This window comes from Delphinus delphis, chromosome 20 (assembly GCF_949987515.2).
Source record: "Delphinus delphis chromosome 20, mDelDel1.2, whole genome shotgun sequence".
Classification (NCBI taxonomy): Eukaryota; Metazoa; Chordata; class Mammalia; order Artiodactyla; family Delphinidae; genus Delphinus; species Delphinus delphis.
In genome coordinates, this window is record NC_082702.1 from 54,678,511 (window position 1) to 54,698,877 (window position 20,367).

The 20,367-nt window shown below is 49.6% G+C and overlaps 1 protein-coding gene across 2 annotated transcripts in view; it reads right to left on the minus strand.

The window, feature by feature from the left end:
- MBTPS1 (membrane bound transcription factor peptidase, site 1) overlaps positions 1-19,989 on the minus strand; it is a 37,964-nt gene extending 17,975 nt beyond the window's left edge. For both annotated transcript variants that reach the window (XM_059999969.2, XM_059999968.2), the window contains exons 1-10: positions 19,519-19,989; positions 18,558-18,815; positions 15,420-15,623; positions 13,703-13,813; positions 13,183-13,292; positions 11,489-11,605; positions 10,759-10,826; positions 7,053-7,155; positions 5,590-5,741; positions 4,109-4,270 (exon numbers count right to left, since the gene is read on the minus strand). In XM_059999969.2, coding sequence (XP_059855952.1) covers positions 4,109-4,270; positions 5,590-5,741; positions 7,053-7,155; positions 10,759-10,826; positions 11,489-11,605; positions 13,183-13,292; positions 13,703-13,813; positions 15,420-15,623; positions 18,558-18,815; positions 19,519-19,687 — 1,454 coding nt within the window. In that variant the 5' untranslated portion in view covers positions 19,688-19,989. The remainder of the gene's footprint in view (positions 1-4,108; positions 4,271-5,589; positions 5,742-7,052; positions 7,156-10,758; positions 10,827-11,488; positions 11,606-13,182; positions 13,293-13,702; positions 13,814-15,419; positions 15,624-18,557; positions 18,816-19,518) is intronic.
- Positions 19,990-20,367: the final 378 nt, after the last annotated feature.

A 20,367-nucleotide genomic window follows, 5' to 3' on the forward strand; every position in this document is an offset into this window, starting at 1 on the left:
CCAGTGTTACAGGGCTTCCCTGGTGGTGCAGTGGTTGAGAGTCCACCTGCCGATGCAGGGGACGCGGGTTCGTGCCCCGGTCCGGGAGGATCCCACATGCCGCGGAGCGGCTGGGCCCGCGAGCCATGGTCGCTGAGCCTGCGCGTCCGGAGCCTGTGCTCCGCAGCAGGAGAGGCCACAGCAAGGAGAGGCCCGCGTACCGCAAAAAAAAAAAAAAAAAAAAAATCCAGTGTTACCGTAGACGGCGTTGGAAAGCGTCAACGGGGCGGCCCTGAGCCTCGGAAGAGCCTGCCTCCAGGGCTGCCCTCGGCTGAGGTCTGGGAACCTGGCTTCAGAACACGCCCTGTGCTGCGGAGGCCTCCCGGCCAACCTGCCTCACCAGCAGCACAGCGGGATGCGTGGGCATCACCTCTCCCCTCTGCGAGCCTGGAATCTGGTGGCTGCGGCTGGTGGAGAACGAGTATGTGACCAGCCCCAGAGCAGACGCAGGACTCAGTCTCAAGACACTGGAGCAAAGATGGACTTTTAAATAACTGGAGCGGGGACAAATGGGTGGTCACTCGGCAAAAGATAAAATCAGATCCCCACCTCAGACCATACACAAGAATAAACTCCAAATGGATCAGATCCTCTCAAGTAAATAAAAGAAAGCCCACAGGCATTAGAAGGAAACATGGGCGAGTCCCTCCTTCACCTCAGTGCAGGGAAAGGCTTCCTGTGCCTCAAAATCCAGGGGCAACAGCAACGACAGGCTAACAAATTCGGCTGTTAAAAAAGAAAAAAAACACATGGCCGAAAACACTTTCACAAAGTCTAAAGGCCACCAACAAACTGGGAGAAATACTTGCAATAAAGGGTTGCTTACCCTAACATAAGAACACGTAAAAACCAAGGGACAAAAACCCCAGAAAAGAAAAATGGTGAAAGAAATGAACAAACACTTCACAAGAAAGATATAAAAACAGCTCTTAACTCTAGACAAAGTGTTCAAACTCACTCATAACCTGAGAAAGGCAAATTAGAACAACACTGAGATAGCACTTCTCACGTGTCAGATTGGCAGAAAGGAGAGCATGGCCGGACACTGCAGGTGAGGCTCCGGGCAGACAGGCGAGCTCCCACGGCACAGCCCTTCTGGAGGGCAAGGGAGAGACCTGGAAGAGTGCCCTCTGTTCTCAGCTTGGACCCAGCAACCCCACTTCTAGGAATCTTCCCTGGAGACGCACCTCCAACAAAACTAAAATGCACAGGCACAAGCAGCTTAAAATTACAAAATACTGGAAACAGTTTCAACGCCCATATATAGATATGTGCTTGAATAAACAGAGGTATCTACACTATGGAGCTGTAAAAGAAAAGGGAGGAGAAAGATCTCTGTGAACCGACACAAGGTGATTTCCAGGATACTGTTAAGTGAAAAAAGTACAAGAGAGTATTTATAGTAATGCTGTCCTTCACGTAAGAAAGGGGATATGAGATGGTAGGTATGTATCTGCTCGCATGTGAAAAAAGAAATGCAAGGATAAAGCAAAAACTAATGGCGTGGTTACCTAGGGGGTGGAGGGAAAGGGGCAGGGGGAGTGGCACAGAAGGGTTGAGGGGAGCCATACCTGGCCCGGTGCACTCTGTCCAGTTCCAACCTTAGAGTCATAACCCGATACATAACTAGTTGAAATCAACCAGGATGTGGGAGGAATCCGAAAAGAAATAGAAATGCTGACAAATGAACTCAACTGCATTGAAAATAAACGGCAAAACCAGATTGAAAGGGGTGTGGTGAGGAGGAAGATATTAACCTAAATCACTGTGACAAACAGTAGACTACATGCTATAAAGCTAAAGATAAAAAGAACTACACACAAACACAATCCTCTGGTTAGCATATCTGTTTTCAGCACGGTACGAGCTAGCAGTTCTAAAACTTGTCCACAAGCGTGTACTAGGACTGAGCAAATAAACATCGTGGCGAGTGACAGCCAGGTTTCTGGCTGCTGGGGAAGGACAGCCAGCAAGAAGGAAGACTCAAGATGAGGGCCGTGGCGTCAGGTGGGATCAGGAGACAGACGACTTCACGGACAGACATAGAAACAGGTACAGGTGTGTGTGTGTGCAGACACTCACCAGCTCTGTCTGCTGAAAGGGGCTATGGGCACAGCTGCCAAGAGCACGCCTGGTGCCCAGGTGTCCGTTTCTAAACCCACCCTCCAATTAAAGGACCAGGGCTGCTCGGGCAAAGAAGCGATACCAACACTGGGCACAGAAATGCTGCCATAAAGTGAGAAAGTGCCCCCAACTGATGGAGACGTGCTGAAAAGACACGGGAGCCAACCAGCGGGAGCCCTAGAGAGCCAAACCTGGGACAAATGAGCAATAAACAATGACACTAATGGATCATGACCCACAGAGTCAGATAAGTACCTATGTGTCCACGCTGATACCACTGAATAAATAAGACAGGAGGACAGCTCTTCCTTACAGCAGAATTTCATTTAATATATGCAGAAGGGAATGAGAGAAACAGAAAATCACCATGGGACAATCTCTACAGTAAGAACTGTTACAGGGAGGAACCATCAAAGGATGCTAAACTTAGCGATGGAAAGTATGTTAAGAAACAAGATCATCTGCTTTTTTTTAATTTTTATTGGAGCATAGTTGCTTTACAATGTTGTTAGTTTCTACTGCATAGCAAAGTGAATCAGCTATACGTATACATACACCCCCTCTTTTTTGGATTTCCTTCCCATTTAGCTCACCGCAGAGCACTGAGTACAGTTCCCTGTGCTATAAGAAACAAGATCACCTTCAAGGGCGTCCCCACAAGACACTTCGCAGTCACAAAGGGACAGTCACTGCAGTGGACACCTGGCAGAGATACTCACCGCACCAGATCTCCTGCTGCGGAGCCCAGCTGACGGACGCCAGTGGACCCTCCACTACATCTGTGCCAAGGACTGAGCACAGAGGGCACCAGGGTAGGCCCAGCCCTGGGGGACACAGGTGCCTCTACCAGGCGACTGCGGTTCAGGGAATCTCGGTGACTGGGAAAAGTTCAGACCTGTGCTGGGTGTGAGGGTCCTCCTCCCTCCTCGCCCCTTCATCCTTCATAGGCCCCTCCCCCCAGGAAGTCTCTTGGCCGTCTGAGTCTACGTTGGCACCTGCTTCCTGGAGGGTCCAGCCTGACACATCACCTAAACTTCATGATGCAGGTGAGCACCACCCAGAACAAAAGGAAGGACACTGAGACAACTGTCCCAACTGGAGGAGACCAAGGACACGCGGCGACTGAACGCAACGTGGATGCTGGCCTGGATCCTGGACCAGGCCAAGGATGTGGGTGGGAAAAATCTGGGTGAAATCCAAATACGGTCTGCAGCTTGGGAGATGGTAACGTATCAGTGCCAACTTCCAGGCTCTGAGGCTTCTACTATGGTTATGTAAGTTGCTAGCATCAGGGAAAGGTAGTGAAGGGTTTATGAGTCCTCGTGCACCAATTTTTAAAACTTTGTTGTAAATCTAAAATCATTTCAAAATAAGAAGTGAAAAAGAATTCTTGCCAAAAATACAGCACCTCACTAATCACGAGAAAGCATCAGAGGACTCAGAGTCATGAATGACGAGACAGATGAACTGTCAGGGGTCCGGGGAGCCCAGGGAGACATGGCAACTGCACGCAACGTGGGGCCTGGACCCTGGACCAAAGAACACGAGGGGAGCCGGCCACTGCGCGTCTGTCTGCAGACTAACCCCAGCACAGCATCAGGGTGCACCTGTTGGCTCTAGCAGAGGAATCACAGACTACCAAGGTGTTGGCCTGAGGGGAAGCCGAGGAGAGGGTATATGAGAACGTCTGTACGATTTGTGCAGATTTTTGTAAATCTAAGATGATTTCAAAGGAAAGGGAACCCCTGACGTTACAAACAGCAGAACATGAGGAAGTGGGGAGCAATCCTGTCGGCAGCGCCCCAGCAGAAGCAGCACGGCAAAGCTCTCCCCGAGGCCCCCGAGCGCTGTGTGACTGGGGCTGGTTCCACGTGGAGGCTAATACTCTGTGCCGAGGAGGCCGGGGCAGAGAAGGCAGGCCTGTTCAAAAGGAAAGCGCACCGACCTGGCCTGTGGCTTGTAGCTGCTGAGGATCTGGTAGGCTCTGAGGAGGTCCAGCTTGCCGTGGCCTTGTTCAAACATATTCACGCCGGGCAGCCTCCGGGCTGCTGCAATCAGGGCCTGCTTCATGCTGGCCGGATTCACCAGCTCCCGTCTCTGGACTGTGCTGGGGGCAAATACCATATTCGCTCATTTTCTCTCAGCAACAGAATGAAAACCAGATTATCCCTACCCTGTTCGTGCGCAGTCATGTGACCTCCAATCTTGATCTGTATCTAACAGGAGCTTCTTCGGTAAAACTCATGCAAGATGCAAACGAACGTACTCGTTTCTGCACCTGCCTAGGGACTGACCACTCATCAGCCTTCCGTGTGGCTTGTGAGAACACGGACTCTTGGGCTAGCGCCTGTTTTTACTAAATCGATCGGGAAAACACATCTTCCCACTAACTTAACAGTCGACCTCAGAGGTTGCAGGAGACAAGAACAGGTAGGAGTTACAGGCTCCGGACACGTGGACGCAGCCCGGCCGGGAGAAGGGAAGGATCGAGGTGGGTCCTGCGGGGACTCGAGGCAGCGTGGCCAAGAGGCCCGGCCTCGGAGTGAGGCCCACTGCGTCCAAGTGCTTGTTTTGTTTGGAGGCCTGTGTGTGACGCGTCACCCCGGTGGGACAGGCCTGGTAGAGGGTTCATCACTGGAACGCAGCTGGACTCGGGCAGCGGCGCCCAGACATTCCCACTTGCTTTAGAACACCAGCATTAAAACACGCATTTCTGCGTATCTACGTATTATAAATACAAGTCAATTTTACGCCCCTAAATGCAGGGGAGAAAATCCAGTAAACAGTAAGGAAAACCTGACTCTACTAAGTTGCTAAATATTTTTCTACGATGATGGGTGGTCGTGGAGTGTAGGTGGACCTTTTCTAATAGGTCTAGACAGGAGATCCGACTTCAGGAGGAGTGAGGGGAGGAAAGTGGCATCAAGTCTTACTGGCGGAAAAAAAGAATTGCTCACAGCTCAGCCCCCCTCCTGCCGACAGCGCAAGACCAGGCTCAGGCTCTGGCTCCTCGCCGGGCTCTAAGGCTGGAAACGAAGAAGCGCTTCTCTGCCGCTCGGCATCTGTTATGAGCTCCTCCTCACACCATAAAAGCACTTCTGACCCACCACAGAGGCATTTTACCTGCTGCAGGGAGAAGAGGAGAGCAAAAGCTTCCTCACCACTGAAAACATCTGTACGTAGAGAAGCTGCTTGGCTGGGCACGGAAGACACAATGGCCTCCCCTCCTCACTCCTCTGACAGCAGGAGGCTTGACGGGCTCATCTAACGCCCACAAGAACCATCTAAGAAAGAACGGACTCCTGCCTCTTCTGTAGAGATGGGGTGAGGCCCCGGGATGTGCTCTACATACAGCCAAGCTGGTGACAAGCAAGACTCAGCTCCTGGTCCCCTGACGCCACCTCCTCCCAGCTGGGCCACACTCACCTCACCAGCAAGGTGACAGCACCTGCCACCACTGGGGAAGCCACGCTGGTCCCCGAGAGCGCCCGGCACCCGCCTTTCACGCCGGAGCCCCTCACTCCAGCGCCGTAGGTGACAATGTCAGGCTTCATGCGGCCATAGCCTCCTGGCAGCTCCTGTAAACAAAAGCAGGGTGGTCTTTACCACGGCACATACACTGGCACATGGCCACGCGCAGTTATGAGTGGATAAAACCAGAACAGAAATGTGGGTCAGCTAAACACACTGTAACCTCAGTACGATGCTGGTTTTCATCTGAAATTCACTGCAATTCAGAAGAAGCTTAAATGACAGTATACAAAATAAAATTATTTTTGGTGCGTTTTGTAATGACCAGCATGACGGTAATGCCATCAAGCGTTTTAAAAGTGAATCTTTTAAATTCTGCTAACATGCAAGGCTGGAAACTGGAAACTGATGTATTTCTAGATAATTTTAAAATTAGAAATATGCTAGAAAAATCAGAAAATAAAAATTAGAAATTAGGAAAAAAAAAAAGAAACATTTTCCTTTACAAGAAAAAAAGTACGTGATATGACTGGATATTTCAATCTTTCACCAGAGGGGAAAGAATGACTTAGAAGAGTGAGTATATAACCATACAAGTAACCTGGGATAAGAGTTTAACTGAGAACTCTCTTAAGCTTCCCAGAAACTGGGGCAAAGTGAGAATTACAATAGGAGTTATATTCTGTAAGAAAGAAGTACACCAATCTGAAGTGACAAAATCCTTCCCGGCAACCAAGCATAAATGGACCCTGGAGCCTCACACGCGGGACACTGAGCAAAGACGTCTTCACCTGCAGCCCCACAGATAATTCAGGAACGTTTCTCAAAATGCCGTCAAAACACAGGCCTCGATAAAGGCCGAGGACAAGGCAGGGGGGTCGGAGCAGCAGGGGGACGCGGAGGGCAGGTCAGGGTCCCCAAGTGTCGCCCGAGGGAGCGACCCCAGCTCTGCTCAGATGGGAGGAGTCGGCCACATAATTACAGCTCACGCAGCTGAACTAATTACCTTGCTAGAGTCGTTTCAATTTTGTCCAGCTAAATGCAATCATTCCCACGTTAGGGAGCTGATATTAAGCCGTGCTCACTGGCTTCTCCTGCTTCCCAAGGCCAAAAAAAATCATCCCACCCAGCACGGAGGACTGCTGGCCCTCCTCCTACCAGTTAGGACCAGTGCACATGAATCCAACCGACCTAAATGACGAGTTACTCAGAAACAAGTTAAAAAGAAGTGGACCCGGGAAACACAGTGAGAACCGGCACCTGCCCGCTGGGCCACAGGGACACGGCAGGGAAGGCGCTAGAGCGTGTCCTCGTGGCGGGCTGCCTCCAGGCTGCTTTTCTCTCCGTGCTCACAGACAGCCCCGAGGCCCTTGCACGCGGCTCCCGCGGGCACACCGGACAAAAGGAGCAGCGCCTACCCAGGTGGTCATTCCCCGCGATGAGAAGCGGGCGATGTTGTCCTCAAAGTCAATGCCGCCCACTCCGATCACATCCATCTGGTCAGCAGGGTTATTCAGAGTGCTGCAGCGAGGCAAGAAAAAGACACAAAAGGTGGGGGGAGAGGAATCACTCTAAGTGAGAGAGTCAAACAAGGGCAAGCAGCCCCGGGACGGTCGGAGCCCACAGCAGCTCTCCCGCGGCGAGGCGCGTGCGGCTGGGAGGGCCCGGCCCGGCACTGCCACCTCTGCCGGCCCGGTGGTCTCCCCACACCTGAGAGGCCCTCTCCTCCTCTCCCTCTCTCCTCCCCTCCCTCCCTCCTCCCTGTCAACTTATCGCCCTCCGGCCCAAGACTCTCTTCTGCCCTCACTACTGCCAGGCGTGCAGGAGTCCCCTTCCTCCGAGCTTCACAAGACTGGCCACGACCAGCCCCGTCACCTGCGTACACGTCCGTACACCACTTCCCAACTGCTGCGAGCGCAGCCCCCCCGAGCTCGGTCCCCGGCTCCTCTGGGAAGGAACTACAGCCACACACGTGCACCTGCCACCGTCAGAAAGTGAAAGTTCTCCCTGGGTCTCGGGTAGGTGTCTCCCTTCCTCATGGGAACCGTGGGGACCACTCATCTCTCCGTAACCCCGGGCTCCTCAGCGGGAAGGCACGGATGCGCGTGAAAAAGCATGCGGTTCTCCCCTGCACTTCAAGGGCGCTAGATCCGCAATGACACGAACACTTAAACTACGGAGTCAAGATGTAAGTCAAGATGAACTATTTGACAGTATGAAACAACCACTTACGGAACTGCACTTCCCAGCTTTATCTATTTCCGCTCCACCACCACAACATGAACTCCTGAACCACAACTGAATCCGAGCAGCTGAAGCGACAGCAGCAGCAAGATACTACTGTTTCAACCACACGGGGCCGACCCTAGCATCACCTCCTTAGCTTACCCACCACCAGCATGCTACCAGCTGGTTGTTCAGAAGCACCAACAGTGATTTGTTAATCGGCTGACAGTAAAAGTTTACAAATTTCTATGACATCAAAGAGCAGAGACTAGAACAGAAGTCACTGGCAGTATTTCCCACTGAAGTTGATAGCAAAAAACACCAGCTTCCCACCCTGCCTCTACCTGCCAATCCCTATACTTTACACCCTTAAAATCAGGGGAAAGCATCAGAAAATCTTTGTTGGTGCTGAGAAGGGGGAAGTGCAGCTGCAGACTCCTTGGCACCATGAAATCTAAGCATCGAGGGTGCCGGACCCCAGAGAGCTCCCAGAAGGGGTACCCGTGGGGACATGTCGGGCAGCGTCACGCCTCCGATAAATAACCGGGCTCTTCAAGTGCATGACTGTCACGTGACCAGCCCTATCCGAGGCCCCACAGTAAGCCACACCCGTTCAGGCTGTGGCACCGTGACCGCGTGCCACCCCCAGCCTACCCAGCAGCTGGCGGACACCAGATGCTGTGAGGCTCTGTGGGCAGACATGAGTCCCACACCGGGGCTTCCTCTCCCGAGATGCCCCTGACACACTAAACACGAGCAGCTCTTTGATTAGAAGCCCTCACGTGGACCGCCCACAGAAGTCACAGGATTTCAGAAGAGTGACCAGTGTGTGCAAAGCAGTCAGGATGGCACGTGGAAGAGCTGGTGTGAACGGAAAGGCAGGCTTGCGGCAGCGGGGGAGGGGGGGGGCGGTCAGCAGCAGGATCAGGTGACGGAGACCGAGAGGAACACGGTTTCCCCAGGAAGACCCGAGGAGGAGCCTGCTCTGAGGAAGAGTGCACGAGGGAGTGGGAAGTGTTTACCGGGACACAGCCACGCCCATTCGTCTACACATCCATGCTGCCTTCGCACTACAAGGGCAGGCGAGTAGGGGCAACATACCATGTGGCCCACAACGACTCCACTAGTTACTACCTGATCCTTTACAGAAAATGTTTGCCAGCTCCAGGCTAGACTACTGAAGACCTTGAAAACCAAGGAGAAAAGTTTAGATCTGATCAGGCAATAACGAGCCACTGCAGATCCTTAGTTAAAGAAACTGCTAGACTCTGTTTTAACAACAGAAACACAGAGAAACGGAAGAGAAAGGAACAGCTACCACTCACAGAGGCTCCGTGTTCGCGGTGCTCTCCCTCGGCTGGCTCATTTTATCCTCATCCTCACAGCCACCAACCCGGGCGGGTCTCGTGCCCTCCAGAGCCAGGCGAGGGGGCCAGGGCTCGGAGAAGCAAAGGTCCCACAGCCCAAGGGCAGGTCAAACTTGCCTGGCTCCGTCCCCGCACCCTCCCCGCCACCCCACATCCCCCATGAAGGGAGAGCTGGGCTGGGGAAGACTGGAGGCAAGAGGATGGGCGGGGGAACTGACAGATAACCTGGGGATGCTGAGCTGCGGTGGGCTGGCCTGGGGCGGGGACGTCAGAAGTGGGGGGAGGGACAAATGGAGAAGCGTTAGAAAGAGAAGACATGGAAACTGGGTGAGGTCACTAAGTAACTGGTGCTCTTCGTGGCAGAACTACAGCTGGGACGTGTTTACACCACTCACGCCTGTGAGTCACAACACACGTGACTGAGGACCCAGCCAGATCCCCAACCGTGGAGCCCTACAAGGAGATGGGATCGCTGACAGAACAGCTCTTAGGCTGGAACCACGACTGCGCATGTGCACGGGTTGTGACTTATAGAATCGTAATTTCACAGAGTCCAGCCTAATCCCCACCCTGGATGAGCTCAGTCAGCGCTCAAGACGGCCTGCTCTGCCCCAGCAGCACGGCCAGGGTGTCCCTGAAGACAGGGCACGTGCTCCTGAAGGCAGGAGCAAACGGCCATGCCAGGCGGCTCTCCTGGATCAGGGCACGCCGGGCAGGCTCCGTATGTTCTCTCCTTCCTGTGCAGTTACTTTAAGCCCTCTGCCACGGCACTGAACCACACACGTCCCGGGAGCCTGGTAAAGTGGGGTGACAGACATCCCACCGCAGAAGTGATTCAGCACAAGAGGTTATTTATATTATCTACAGAATAAAAACTGGAGGTGTAAGCAGAAGGAAAATTGGGATCACTAACCAGACAAACGCTTACGACTGCCTGTGATTCAGTGACTGATGTCCTGCATCTCAAGCCACTTTAATACACCATAACCCGGCACAAAGGGACATTTCTGTGACACTGTTCTCTGCTCCCTCCCTATCTGATCCTTCTCCTCAGTCCCCCAAACACGGTGTCTGTTACGCCACCCTGCACTTTCTCCTCTCATCGTACCTGTACCTTATTTTTCCTAAAAGGCAGGCACCTCAACTTACCTACCTCTTTACCCTGTGCCTTGTGCACACTGGGTCTCAATAAATACGGTAGAATCCATTTATTTCTAACAGATTTACTTTCCTGATTGATTTTGGGTTGGGGGTAAAAAGAGTAGAATAAAAACTTTAGGCCTCCAAATTGCTATTTCCAGCAAAGTTAAAAACACAAAAAATAAAACAAAATCGGCCTTGAGTTGGCAACTGCTGGAGTGAGTGGGCACATGAGATTCATTACAAAGTCTTTTGTATGTGCTGAAAATATCCACAATACAAAGTTTTAGACAGATATAAACAGGTATAGCAAGAGACAGACAAACAACAGGTTTTCAGTTATTTCAAGGAAAAAAATACCTCTAAGGTTATTCCTATCAGGGGTACTTACCCATAAAGAGGCCCGTCATTGCCGATAGCAGAAACCATGATGACGTTGTTAGCTGTTAATTCCCACACCTACAAAATTAACAAGCATTTATTTATGAAAGTACACCACTCTTTTTTTTTTTTTTTGCGGTACGCGGGCCTCTCACTGCTGTGGCCCCTCCCGTTGTGGAGCACAGGCTCCGGACGCGCAGGCTCAGCGGCCATGGCTCACGGGCCCAGCCGCTCCGCGGCATGTGGGATCTTCCCAGACCGGGGCAAGAACCTGCGTCCCCTGCCTTGGCAGGCGGACTCTCAATCACTGCGCCACCAGGGAAGCCCCACCACTCTTAATCAATATATAATTGTTCAAAAATAACCACAACTTCCAAAAACAGAACTAAAAAAAGAAGGTATCCCCCTGAAAGCGCAACACCAGGCCAGTACAGACGTGGTATGGCTGGCAGTCAGAATTTCCAGAAACGATAGACTCCAGGACACAGATCCACGCACACAGAGCAGACCCGGGCTTTCCAGGCACGCCCAGAAAAGACAGGCCGTGTGCTCAGGTGAGAGGAAGCAACACAGCACCCTGTGCTGCTTCCCACACAAGTCACCATGGCTCACGTCCTCACAGAGTGGTCACCATGTGGGCGACTAGCCACCAGCACACTAGACACGAAGCAAAGCGGGGCGCAAGGCAGAGCAGGAGTCGTCACCAAACGCCTCGTCCTCCGCACAGCGGCAGGACCAACCTTGTCGACGAATGGGTGGTCCATGAAGTCGGGGCCCCCGATGCTCAGGTTCAGCACATCGATCTTCTTCAGGATGGCGTAGTTGAAGGCGTCCAGGAACCAGGACGTGTAGGAGACCTGGCCCATTTTTAAAACAGTCCTTTAGGTGTTTCAGTGGAAGTCTCCAAATGCTAGATTCTCAGCAGCATGAAGTATTCACTTAAACTTCAGAAACAGATCCCAAGAACAACAAATGCCCTGCGATGTAAACCACTACACCCAGAGCTTCCAATCCTCGGGGCTGGACTCTGGGGAGAGGCAAGGTTCCCAGGGTCCCGTCCCGCCCGGCCTCACGTCCAGCGCCTTCCTGACCTTACAGCCTGCCTGCCCAGGGAAGACCTCAAACTTCTAACTGCCCCTCTTATAAAAGGACTTGTCCTAAGACACGTCTATTCAGTTAAGTGTTTCTAAATAGTTTGATGTATTTGTCTAATATTCTTTATTCCTAAATAGACTGAAGAATAAATGGTATCAATGAAAGTTATTTCACAGAATTACTTCTGATAGTTATTATTTCTCTCATAGTTTCCTTACAAAAGTTAAATTTCTTTGTGTATCGCCATTCATGTGTTTTGTAAGGTACAAAATTAAACTTAGAGTAAAAAACAATAGATGACAGAAAACAATAAAATAAGCGCTGGAGGGAATGAAAAGACTTTCAATCCAGAATTCTATATTCAGTGAAAATAGTTTTTTGAGAATAAAGATGAAATAAAGATATTTGCAGATAACTAAAGCTGGGAGAAGTCATAGCTACTAGACTGCATTACAAGCAATACTAAAAGCATCTCTTCATGCTGAAAGGAAATTACGTGATGTGGAAACTTAGATCTACAGGTAGAAATAGAGAGCACTGGAAATTGAAAATATGTGAATAAATAGAAAATGTTAAAAAAAAAAACCTTACAGTGGAAAAAGAATCAACATAATGATTAAGAATTATGTTTTTTAAAGGCTTTTAAAAATAAAACATTATATTTGCTTGAATGTGCAAAAGAAATTCTAGGAGTGGGTATGTGAAAAAAAGAAACTACCACATAGGGAACATGGGGAAGTAAAGGTGAGAACCCGTCGGACGGGGACAGGGTTGGGAGAAGTATCCCTGTGTTGCCTTTTGATGTTTTTGAACTATGTATTACCTATGCAAAAATTAAATTTTAACAGTTAATAAATACTAGGACCCTCCCTTTTTTCAGTAACATTTCCAAATGCAGAGTGAGGGAACAAGTTTCCAAATCCACGTTACCCAACACGACACTGGGTGCTGGGCACAGAGGCTACCCTCAAGGCGGTCAGTCCAGCAGGGGCAGCGAACACACAGACACGGGGTTGTTCTCTCCAGCACAAGAAGTGTGCCCGAGACATGGTGGACAGGAACCCTGGGCCGGCCGGCGGGACAGGAGAAATGGGAGGTCAAGGAATCCCCTCGGAGCAGGGTCTTTGGGGTTCCAGTGAGGCCGATGAAGGGGGCGGTGGGAGCAGGGCAAAGCCGCCCCGCGGAGGGACGGGAGGGACAGCACGGCACACGGGGGACGCCAGCCGCAGCTCAGCATCGCAGACGTGCGCTGCTTTTGAAGCAGCGCGTTTTCTAGAGTTTTGACTTTTCACATTTTAATATCAACCCTTTACGTTTCAGGGGTCCTCAAAACACCTACCTGGTTGTTGGTAAAGACCCTGAAAATATGAAGTTCTGCATCCGGAGCAAACCCCTGGCACTCCCTCATGCTGGCTATCACACCCGCCACGAACGTGCCGTGGCCCAGCCCTGTTGTCCAAAAGGAAAAAGGCACGAAACTCAGCTGATACGACGTGTGCCACGATGCAGCGTTTCCAACGAGCTCGTTCTCCGAGCCCGAGACACAGACTCCCCAGCACCTCTCCGGCCTCGCCAGCCCCACCTCGGCGGGCAGCCACTCCTGCTCTCCCCCCAAAAAGGAGGTTCCCTTCCACCAGGCGTCCCTCTCTCCTCACTCACCTCCCGACCTACTCTGAAAAGCTTCTGCCAAAAGGCACAAAACAACTTGGGTCTGCCTGAGTAACTGTTGTACCCGGACTGTTTAAGCATCTACACTGAAAAATACCCTCGCAGCTGATAAAACGGAGGATGGGAGTGATGCGAAGCCCGCCGGTGACCAGAAAACACCCCCTCAGGTTCTCAGGACATCAGCCACCCACCGTCGTCCAGGGTTCGCTCGTTGGTCCAGTTGGTTCTCTCCTTCACGTTTTTGAAGTGGGGATGCTTCTCACTCAGCCCGGTGTCAAAAACGGCAACCCTTACGTTAGCACCTTATGCCAAAAAGAAAGCACAATGGTGTTTGAGAAATCATCGTTTATGAAATACATCCCTCTTTGGGACCCAGAGAGAATGACAGGCGACCCAGGGCCAAAGCCTGCCCAAAGGGCACACAGTAGGCCAGGTGCGAAGGAGAGGAGGGGACAGCAGGGGAATACCATCACCTGCCGCTAAATGAGACCTGAGGACACACAGAAAGTCCCTCCGGACGCCCCTCAACGTCACCGGCTCTCAGGGGGGCGGGGGGACCACCTCTCCAGATCCTCCACCAATGACTGACTTTCCCCTCTGGGCAACTTTCTCCAAGTCTCTACGTCCTCATCTCCTTAGAGAGGCCCATGGGGCGAAGGGCACCACAAAGCACTCACTTCCGGGAGGGCAGGGGCCGCTTCTACTCCCGACCAGGACTCGGTGCTGCTCACTAACGGACAGCGACTCTGCAGAGAGGGGCTGTCCACCACACGCAGGGAAAAGCACACTTTAAGGAGGACCACTGTATTGCACACTTTTCTATGATAACAAGTCTACTTCAGATGCTGGCCAAAAGCCATCTGTTGCGATGGGAAACATGACTCAAGCTGTTAGATCAAGGAATTCTAGAAAACACGTAGGAAAAAATACAAGATACTCACTGAAAGGCTAACAGAAGTAACAAAGGTAATGTCTTTTTGGTATGAGGGTTGTATTTATGTATCAGTACTACATTAAATAATCAATTACACTGAGATAACCAACAAAGTGTATTGTTTACTTTTTAAAAATGCAGACACAATACTGGAAACCAGCTGGTTTGGGGGGAAGGAAAAATGCTTTTCTGATGATTAGAGAACTTCTGTTTTGTGAAGTTTTCCCCCTAAAAGGATAAACCAAGAAGAGACAATAATTTAATAAAATGTCAGCCCCCCAGGTTTTAAGTCTGAGGCGCGGTTAGGGAAGGTCTTTGGTTCTCTAAGGTAAGGGTCTCTAAGCCAAGGAGAAATGGAAAGACACTGAGACAAACTGTGATGTATGAGGCGCCAGAGACATGGGCTGATATTTAGGGTCCAAACCTCCACATTCGTTAAAACAGGAATCTTCTGCCCTGATGTATCAGCAAGAAAAAAAATCTGATGGGTTGTGAGTTTTATTTCCCAGGGTATGGTCGTTACTATCGTTTCCTGTTCTGAAACAAAAGGTAACCACCTCGACAGTCAATCACTTAGCCATGCCGAACACAGGGCACCACACAGGAGGGACGTGCTCCATTTCACGAGACTGCCCAAATCAAGGTAACTATCTCTGGATTTGATCTCATTCCCTGGGAAATTACAGAACTCTGCTGGACTGCCAGTCAGCTCTGGCAGGGGCAGTGCTGTGTCTGTTCACGTGTGTCAACAGGAAAGAAACACTCCACAATCTACTCCTTGTCACCTCAGAAACAGTACAGGGAAATAAGACACAAAAAGTGAACAGGACTAAACAATTAGAAAAGCCACAGAAACAGATGCCCCCCACAACAGGAGCCAGAGACGAGGGGCAGCTGACTGCGTCCAGCTCAACCCGCAGAAGGACAGACCCGTGAGGCCCTGGAGGGGAGGCCACCCCGGCTGACAGGCCCACCTGTGTAGCCCATCTGCCACAGCACGTCGGCCTGCAGCGTCTGGGCGACCTGGCGCGGGATGGCCCTGAGCAGCCGTCTGCTCGAGTGTCTCCCGGTGGCGTGCCAGAAACCCGAGCCCAGGGAGAGGCTGGCCCTGCGCAGGGGGCGGGACGACTGCCACTTCTGGCTCCAGCGGGTCTCGTTGCAGGGCGCGGCGGGGTCAGCTGCAGCCACGGGAGAGAAAGATCAGAAACGCAGGGGACACGTACCTGTCAGGGAAACAGCCACTCCCCCAGTGCAATGACTCCCGTCTGAAATCCCTTCTGCAGGGTGGTGATATTCCCTCCCCTCGGCCAGAAGGAGCTTCTCCACGTGGCTAGAGTCAGAGGATATTACTTAGCCATCACGTTATTCCCAAATAGGTCTTTACCTGGAATTTTCTAACCAATGTAAGGCAGGGAAAGACTGATAAGATAATCATTTCTGAAGAAATAAAGTCAACTGTGATAATAAAACTGAAGAAATGCCTGGTTTTTCATCAACCACTTGTTCCCACTGAACCAGAAGTGTGTGTGTGTCGGGTGGGGAGGGCGGAGTATAAGAAAATGTCCACTAAGCAATGGTGACACTTCACCGTTTACAGTGTGATCCCTGGGACAGGAAAAAGCCGTGTGATCCCAGGACACCTCGCTCTGACCTTTTCCTACTGTGACCCGCCCAACGTCCTCAGTGTGCGTAGCGTGCGTATCTGCTAGAACGTCACCCTTCAAAAAGCAGAACAGAGGGCTCGGGGGATTGCTGGGGGTGAAGGAACTGTCTTGTATGTTGATTTTGCTGGTGGGCACCTGACTGCACACTTTTACCACGACTCGCCTAACTGCACTAAAAAGCATGGATTTTACTATCTGTAAATACTTTTTTTTTTCTTAGTGGAAGAAAAAAGTAGAAGAAATACCACAAGGGTTGTCCCTTTACCTTTCAAAAACCATGCTATAATGAAGAAAAAATCATATGTCACATCCGTTTCTAAAGGGCAAATCTGTAATACCACTGAGGTTCTGTTTCTAAAGCCAATTACTTTAGCTTTCCTTCCAGTCTCACCAGGCTACACCCATGAAAGCACAGGGACCGGGAAAAATATACAGTCATGTCAATTCTATTAAGTAATTATGTGCCCAGTGCAACTGAAATTATTCTATACTGAACCTCCCACGTTGATTCTGTTCCTTCGGTCAACAGCCTGGGCACTAACTGAAGGACAGTATTCGAACTAAGGACGGGTCTGCTGTGCTCTCCTTTCAGCAGACTGGACTGCAACCAAAGGACTGCATTCAACTCCGGCTTCAGTCGTTAAGAGAAAACAGGAAGCATTCAAAGAAAAGCAATTAAAGTGGTGAGGGGACTTGACGCCAGGTCATATTAGTAACCCCTGGAGGAACTGGATATTTTTATTATCCTGGAGAGAAGGAACTGTTAAGGGGGACACCAGGATAGCCTTGAAATACCCTGCAGTGCTGTCTTGGGGAACTCAGGTTAGCTCTGTCTTATGGCCCATGGAGAGACCAGGGATGGGATCCAGAGCGTAACAGATTCCAACCCAAAATAAAGCAAAGCCTTTGAACAACAGAGCCACAGAAAAAAATGAACTTTTTTTTTTTTTTGGCCGTGCCACGTGGTATTCGGGATCTTAGTTCCCTGACCAGGGATTGAACCCGGGCCCCAGCAGTGAAAGTACGGAGTCCTATCCACTGGACCACCAGGGAATTCCCCAAAAATGAACATTTAATGCCTGCTCACAACAGCCTAAGAAATCTGCTAAGCTCTCTTCACACGCACTACTTCCTTTTACCTTTGTAAGAACTCCGAGGTAGGTGGTATTGTCTCCATTTTCTGGATGAGAAGCACTGAAGCTTAAAGAGGCCTTGCTTACCACAGAAGGCCACGGCTAACAAGGAGATACATACTATTTCCTTACGGGCTGCCGAGCACAGCATCTGACGACGGTGGTGGAGAGGATACAGAAGGGAACCCCCACCATGAGCCCTACGCTTCCTGTGCTAAAATCAGCCCTTCTATGTTTCCCAAAATATTCTGCAGCTCTTTAAGATAAGATTAAAAAATAAAAAAGGCCGAATTTATATATTTGGCTAAGTGTACAAGTTTTGGGTTGCTTTTATCTTCCTGGATTGCTCTGAGGTTATTGCTTTTCAAAGAGAAAAGGCACCACGAAACGTGGACTAGCAGAGAGAGCTCTGCAAAGCCAGACACCTGAATTCCACAGCTGACTCTCCAACTGGCTGTCACAGGATGCAAATTAGTCAGGCTTGTCCCCTGGGTGTTTTTGAAACCTCAGAGGTTCTCAGGCCTAGTATACGACAGACAAAAAAAGAAGAGCAAAATTTTCTTTTTCCATCTAATGAAAGAAATGACAATAAACGGTAATGGAACTAGCAATCTGTTGCCCCAGTTTACGTCAAATGGGGGATAAAAACCCTTTCCTTTGGTAATACATTTGCTTTGGAAAATATTATGCAATAATATGCAACTTGTTATCTAAGGATAAACTTATCTCGACAGGCCCGAGTTGTAAGGACTATAGGAGAGTAAGCCCTGGAGCTGAAAGGGACTCAGCAAATTCCTTCCATCACTGCCCCTGCCCAGCTCCCAGCTTAAACAAGCCCAGCGGAGGCGCGATGGTACGCGGTCGGGAGGGTCTGAGAAAAGCAAAATGAAACCCAAGGAAGAGGTGTTTCGCGAGATGCCTTCAAAAATAAAAACATGCGCTGAAAGAAGCAAAATGCAAATAAAAAGGAGACTCAAAGACACCGTCTTCGTTTCAGAGTGTGAAGGGGCATCAGGGCCTCAAAGCCTGAACGCTTTGAGAGGAACCTGGTGAAAATCACTTCCCACACGACAGACACAACCATCACCCTCTACTGCAAACCTGCGTTATTTGTTTCTATCAGAAGCACAAAGTCTCTTTTTGGTTTTTTAAATTCCTGCCAGGAAAACGTTCACGACTGACGAAACTAGATGGAGCGACAGGAATATTCCCTGTACTGCTTTTCAAATTCTGCCACGTGTGAATACGCACATCCTCCCCCTATTCCCAGCGCAGCAGAAATGGATACAGACCAGCCCAAGGTCACAGTACTCACACTCCGTATACTTGAGGGAACGAAAGACTTTCCGTTGGGGTGTTACCCGTTTGATGTTTGGATGGTCTTCAAGTGTTAGCAGCCCCGCTTTCTGTTTTTCTTTTATCTGAATCACCTCAAAATCACTAGGGTAGTCACTGGATGGATTGTTTCGAGGTATAATTCTCCAGTTGTCGATTGCACTGCTCTTCAGGGCGCTTGAAATAAATGAATTTCTAGCTTTGGCTGTAAAGTACCCATTGAAAGCCACGATATACTCTGCAATCAATGACCACAAAATAAAAGTGAGAATTTACGTACTTATATTATGACATAAGATTATACTTAATCTAAAACTTCCCTGGTAAAAGAAAGCTTACATATCATAAAACCTAGTAGAAAGAGGAGTAAACAAACAGACTGCTTTAAACACCCTGGATGGCAGCTTCCAGAGCTCTGAGTTAAAACGATGTGGATGAACCCCCACTGATCACAGGACACATCACTTCGAATCAGATACCTGGGCTATTTTTCAAAAACCAAACATTAACAGAAATTTGAGTGTACGGCAGAGAAATGCATGCAAGGTTTTCAAACAGGAAGAAGGAATTCAGAGAAGCGAAGGCTCAGTTTTATTTTACTGAAAACAGTAACAAAATGTAGAGCAGATTATGTCAGACTAATTGCTTAGTTATCCACAACTGGTCACATAAACTTTCAGCCCCTCCAAAGTCCCCACCCTCACCAGCTACAATGACATCTGTTCCATGGAATCCAGTTTTAGGGAAATAATGCAGAACGTCAATTTACTTCCTTCATATAAGCTGATTATACGGGAAAAACAAACTTCAGCAGAACTAACTATGCACTCAGCCCATTCGAAATTTATTGTTTTTGGCAAAAGCTGATGTTTACAATAAATCTGAAAAAAACCGCATTGGGGGTGGGGGAAAGTCCCTGACATTTAAAATAATATCATTACCATATTCCACAACTGTTGAGGAGAACTCCACCTTCAAGGTCAGGTGGGAACAGCCAGGGCATGGGGCCTTTTCAAAAGATTTCTTTTCCAGTCTGTCACCCAGATGTTTCTTCCCACAGAGCAAAACCACCAGCAGAAGCAGCCAGATGTGGACAAGCTTCATGGTCATGAGTGAATATGGTCATAAAATCGCATAAATTCAAATCGCACTTTTTTCTTCCTTGATTATAAGTTAATTTTTGTTTCAGCTAAAAGCTGAAACATTACTGATCGGCCATTTTACAGTCTAGTCCAAGGTAAATAAAAGTTAAATTTCATGGCCTTTTGTGGTTTGGCCTGAAAAGAGGCTTTCATTTCTTTCTTCGTTTCTTCTCCATCTTGGGCCTCAGGCTTCGCTCACTCTGGCCCAGACACCTGAGTCCTACGCTCCATCTGCACCACAGAACCAAAGTCCAACTGGGATGAGTGATCACTCCGTGAGCCAGTCTATAAAACAAAGCAAGCGCACAGAGACATGAGCAGTGCGCTGACAGAGCCGGGAGGGTTAGTGATCCCTGCAATTTAGATAAGAGGGTCAAAAAGACACACCAGCTACAAGACGAAATAAATGTATGACACAACCATGGAACATCTTATTATTTCACTTTCATTTAGTTACTCCTCACTTCTTTCAGGGGGAAAAAATGTTTTAAGACAGCTTCAAAAATAAAATAGGATAAAATAAATGAGAAAAATAAGGATGACAAATAACCCCGGGAATATTAAGCACACTGGCCCTGAGCACCCAGCACCACGGAGGAGGAGGAACCATGACCCTCTGCCTATGGTCCTTACTACGCCTCTATTTCA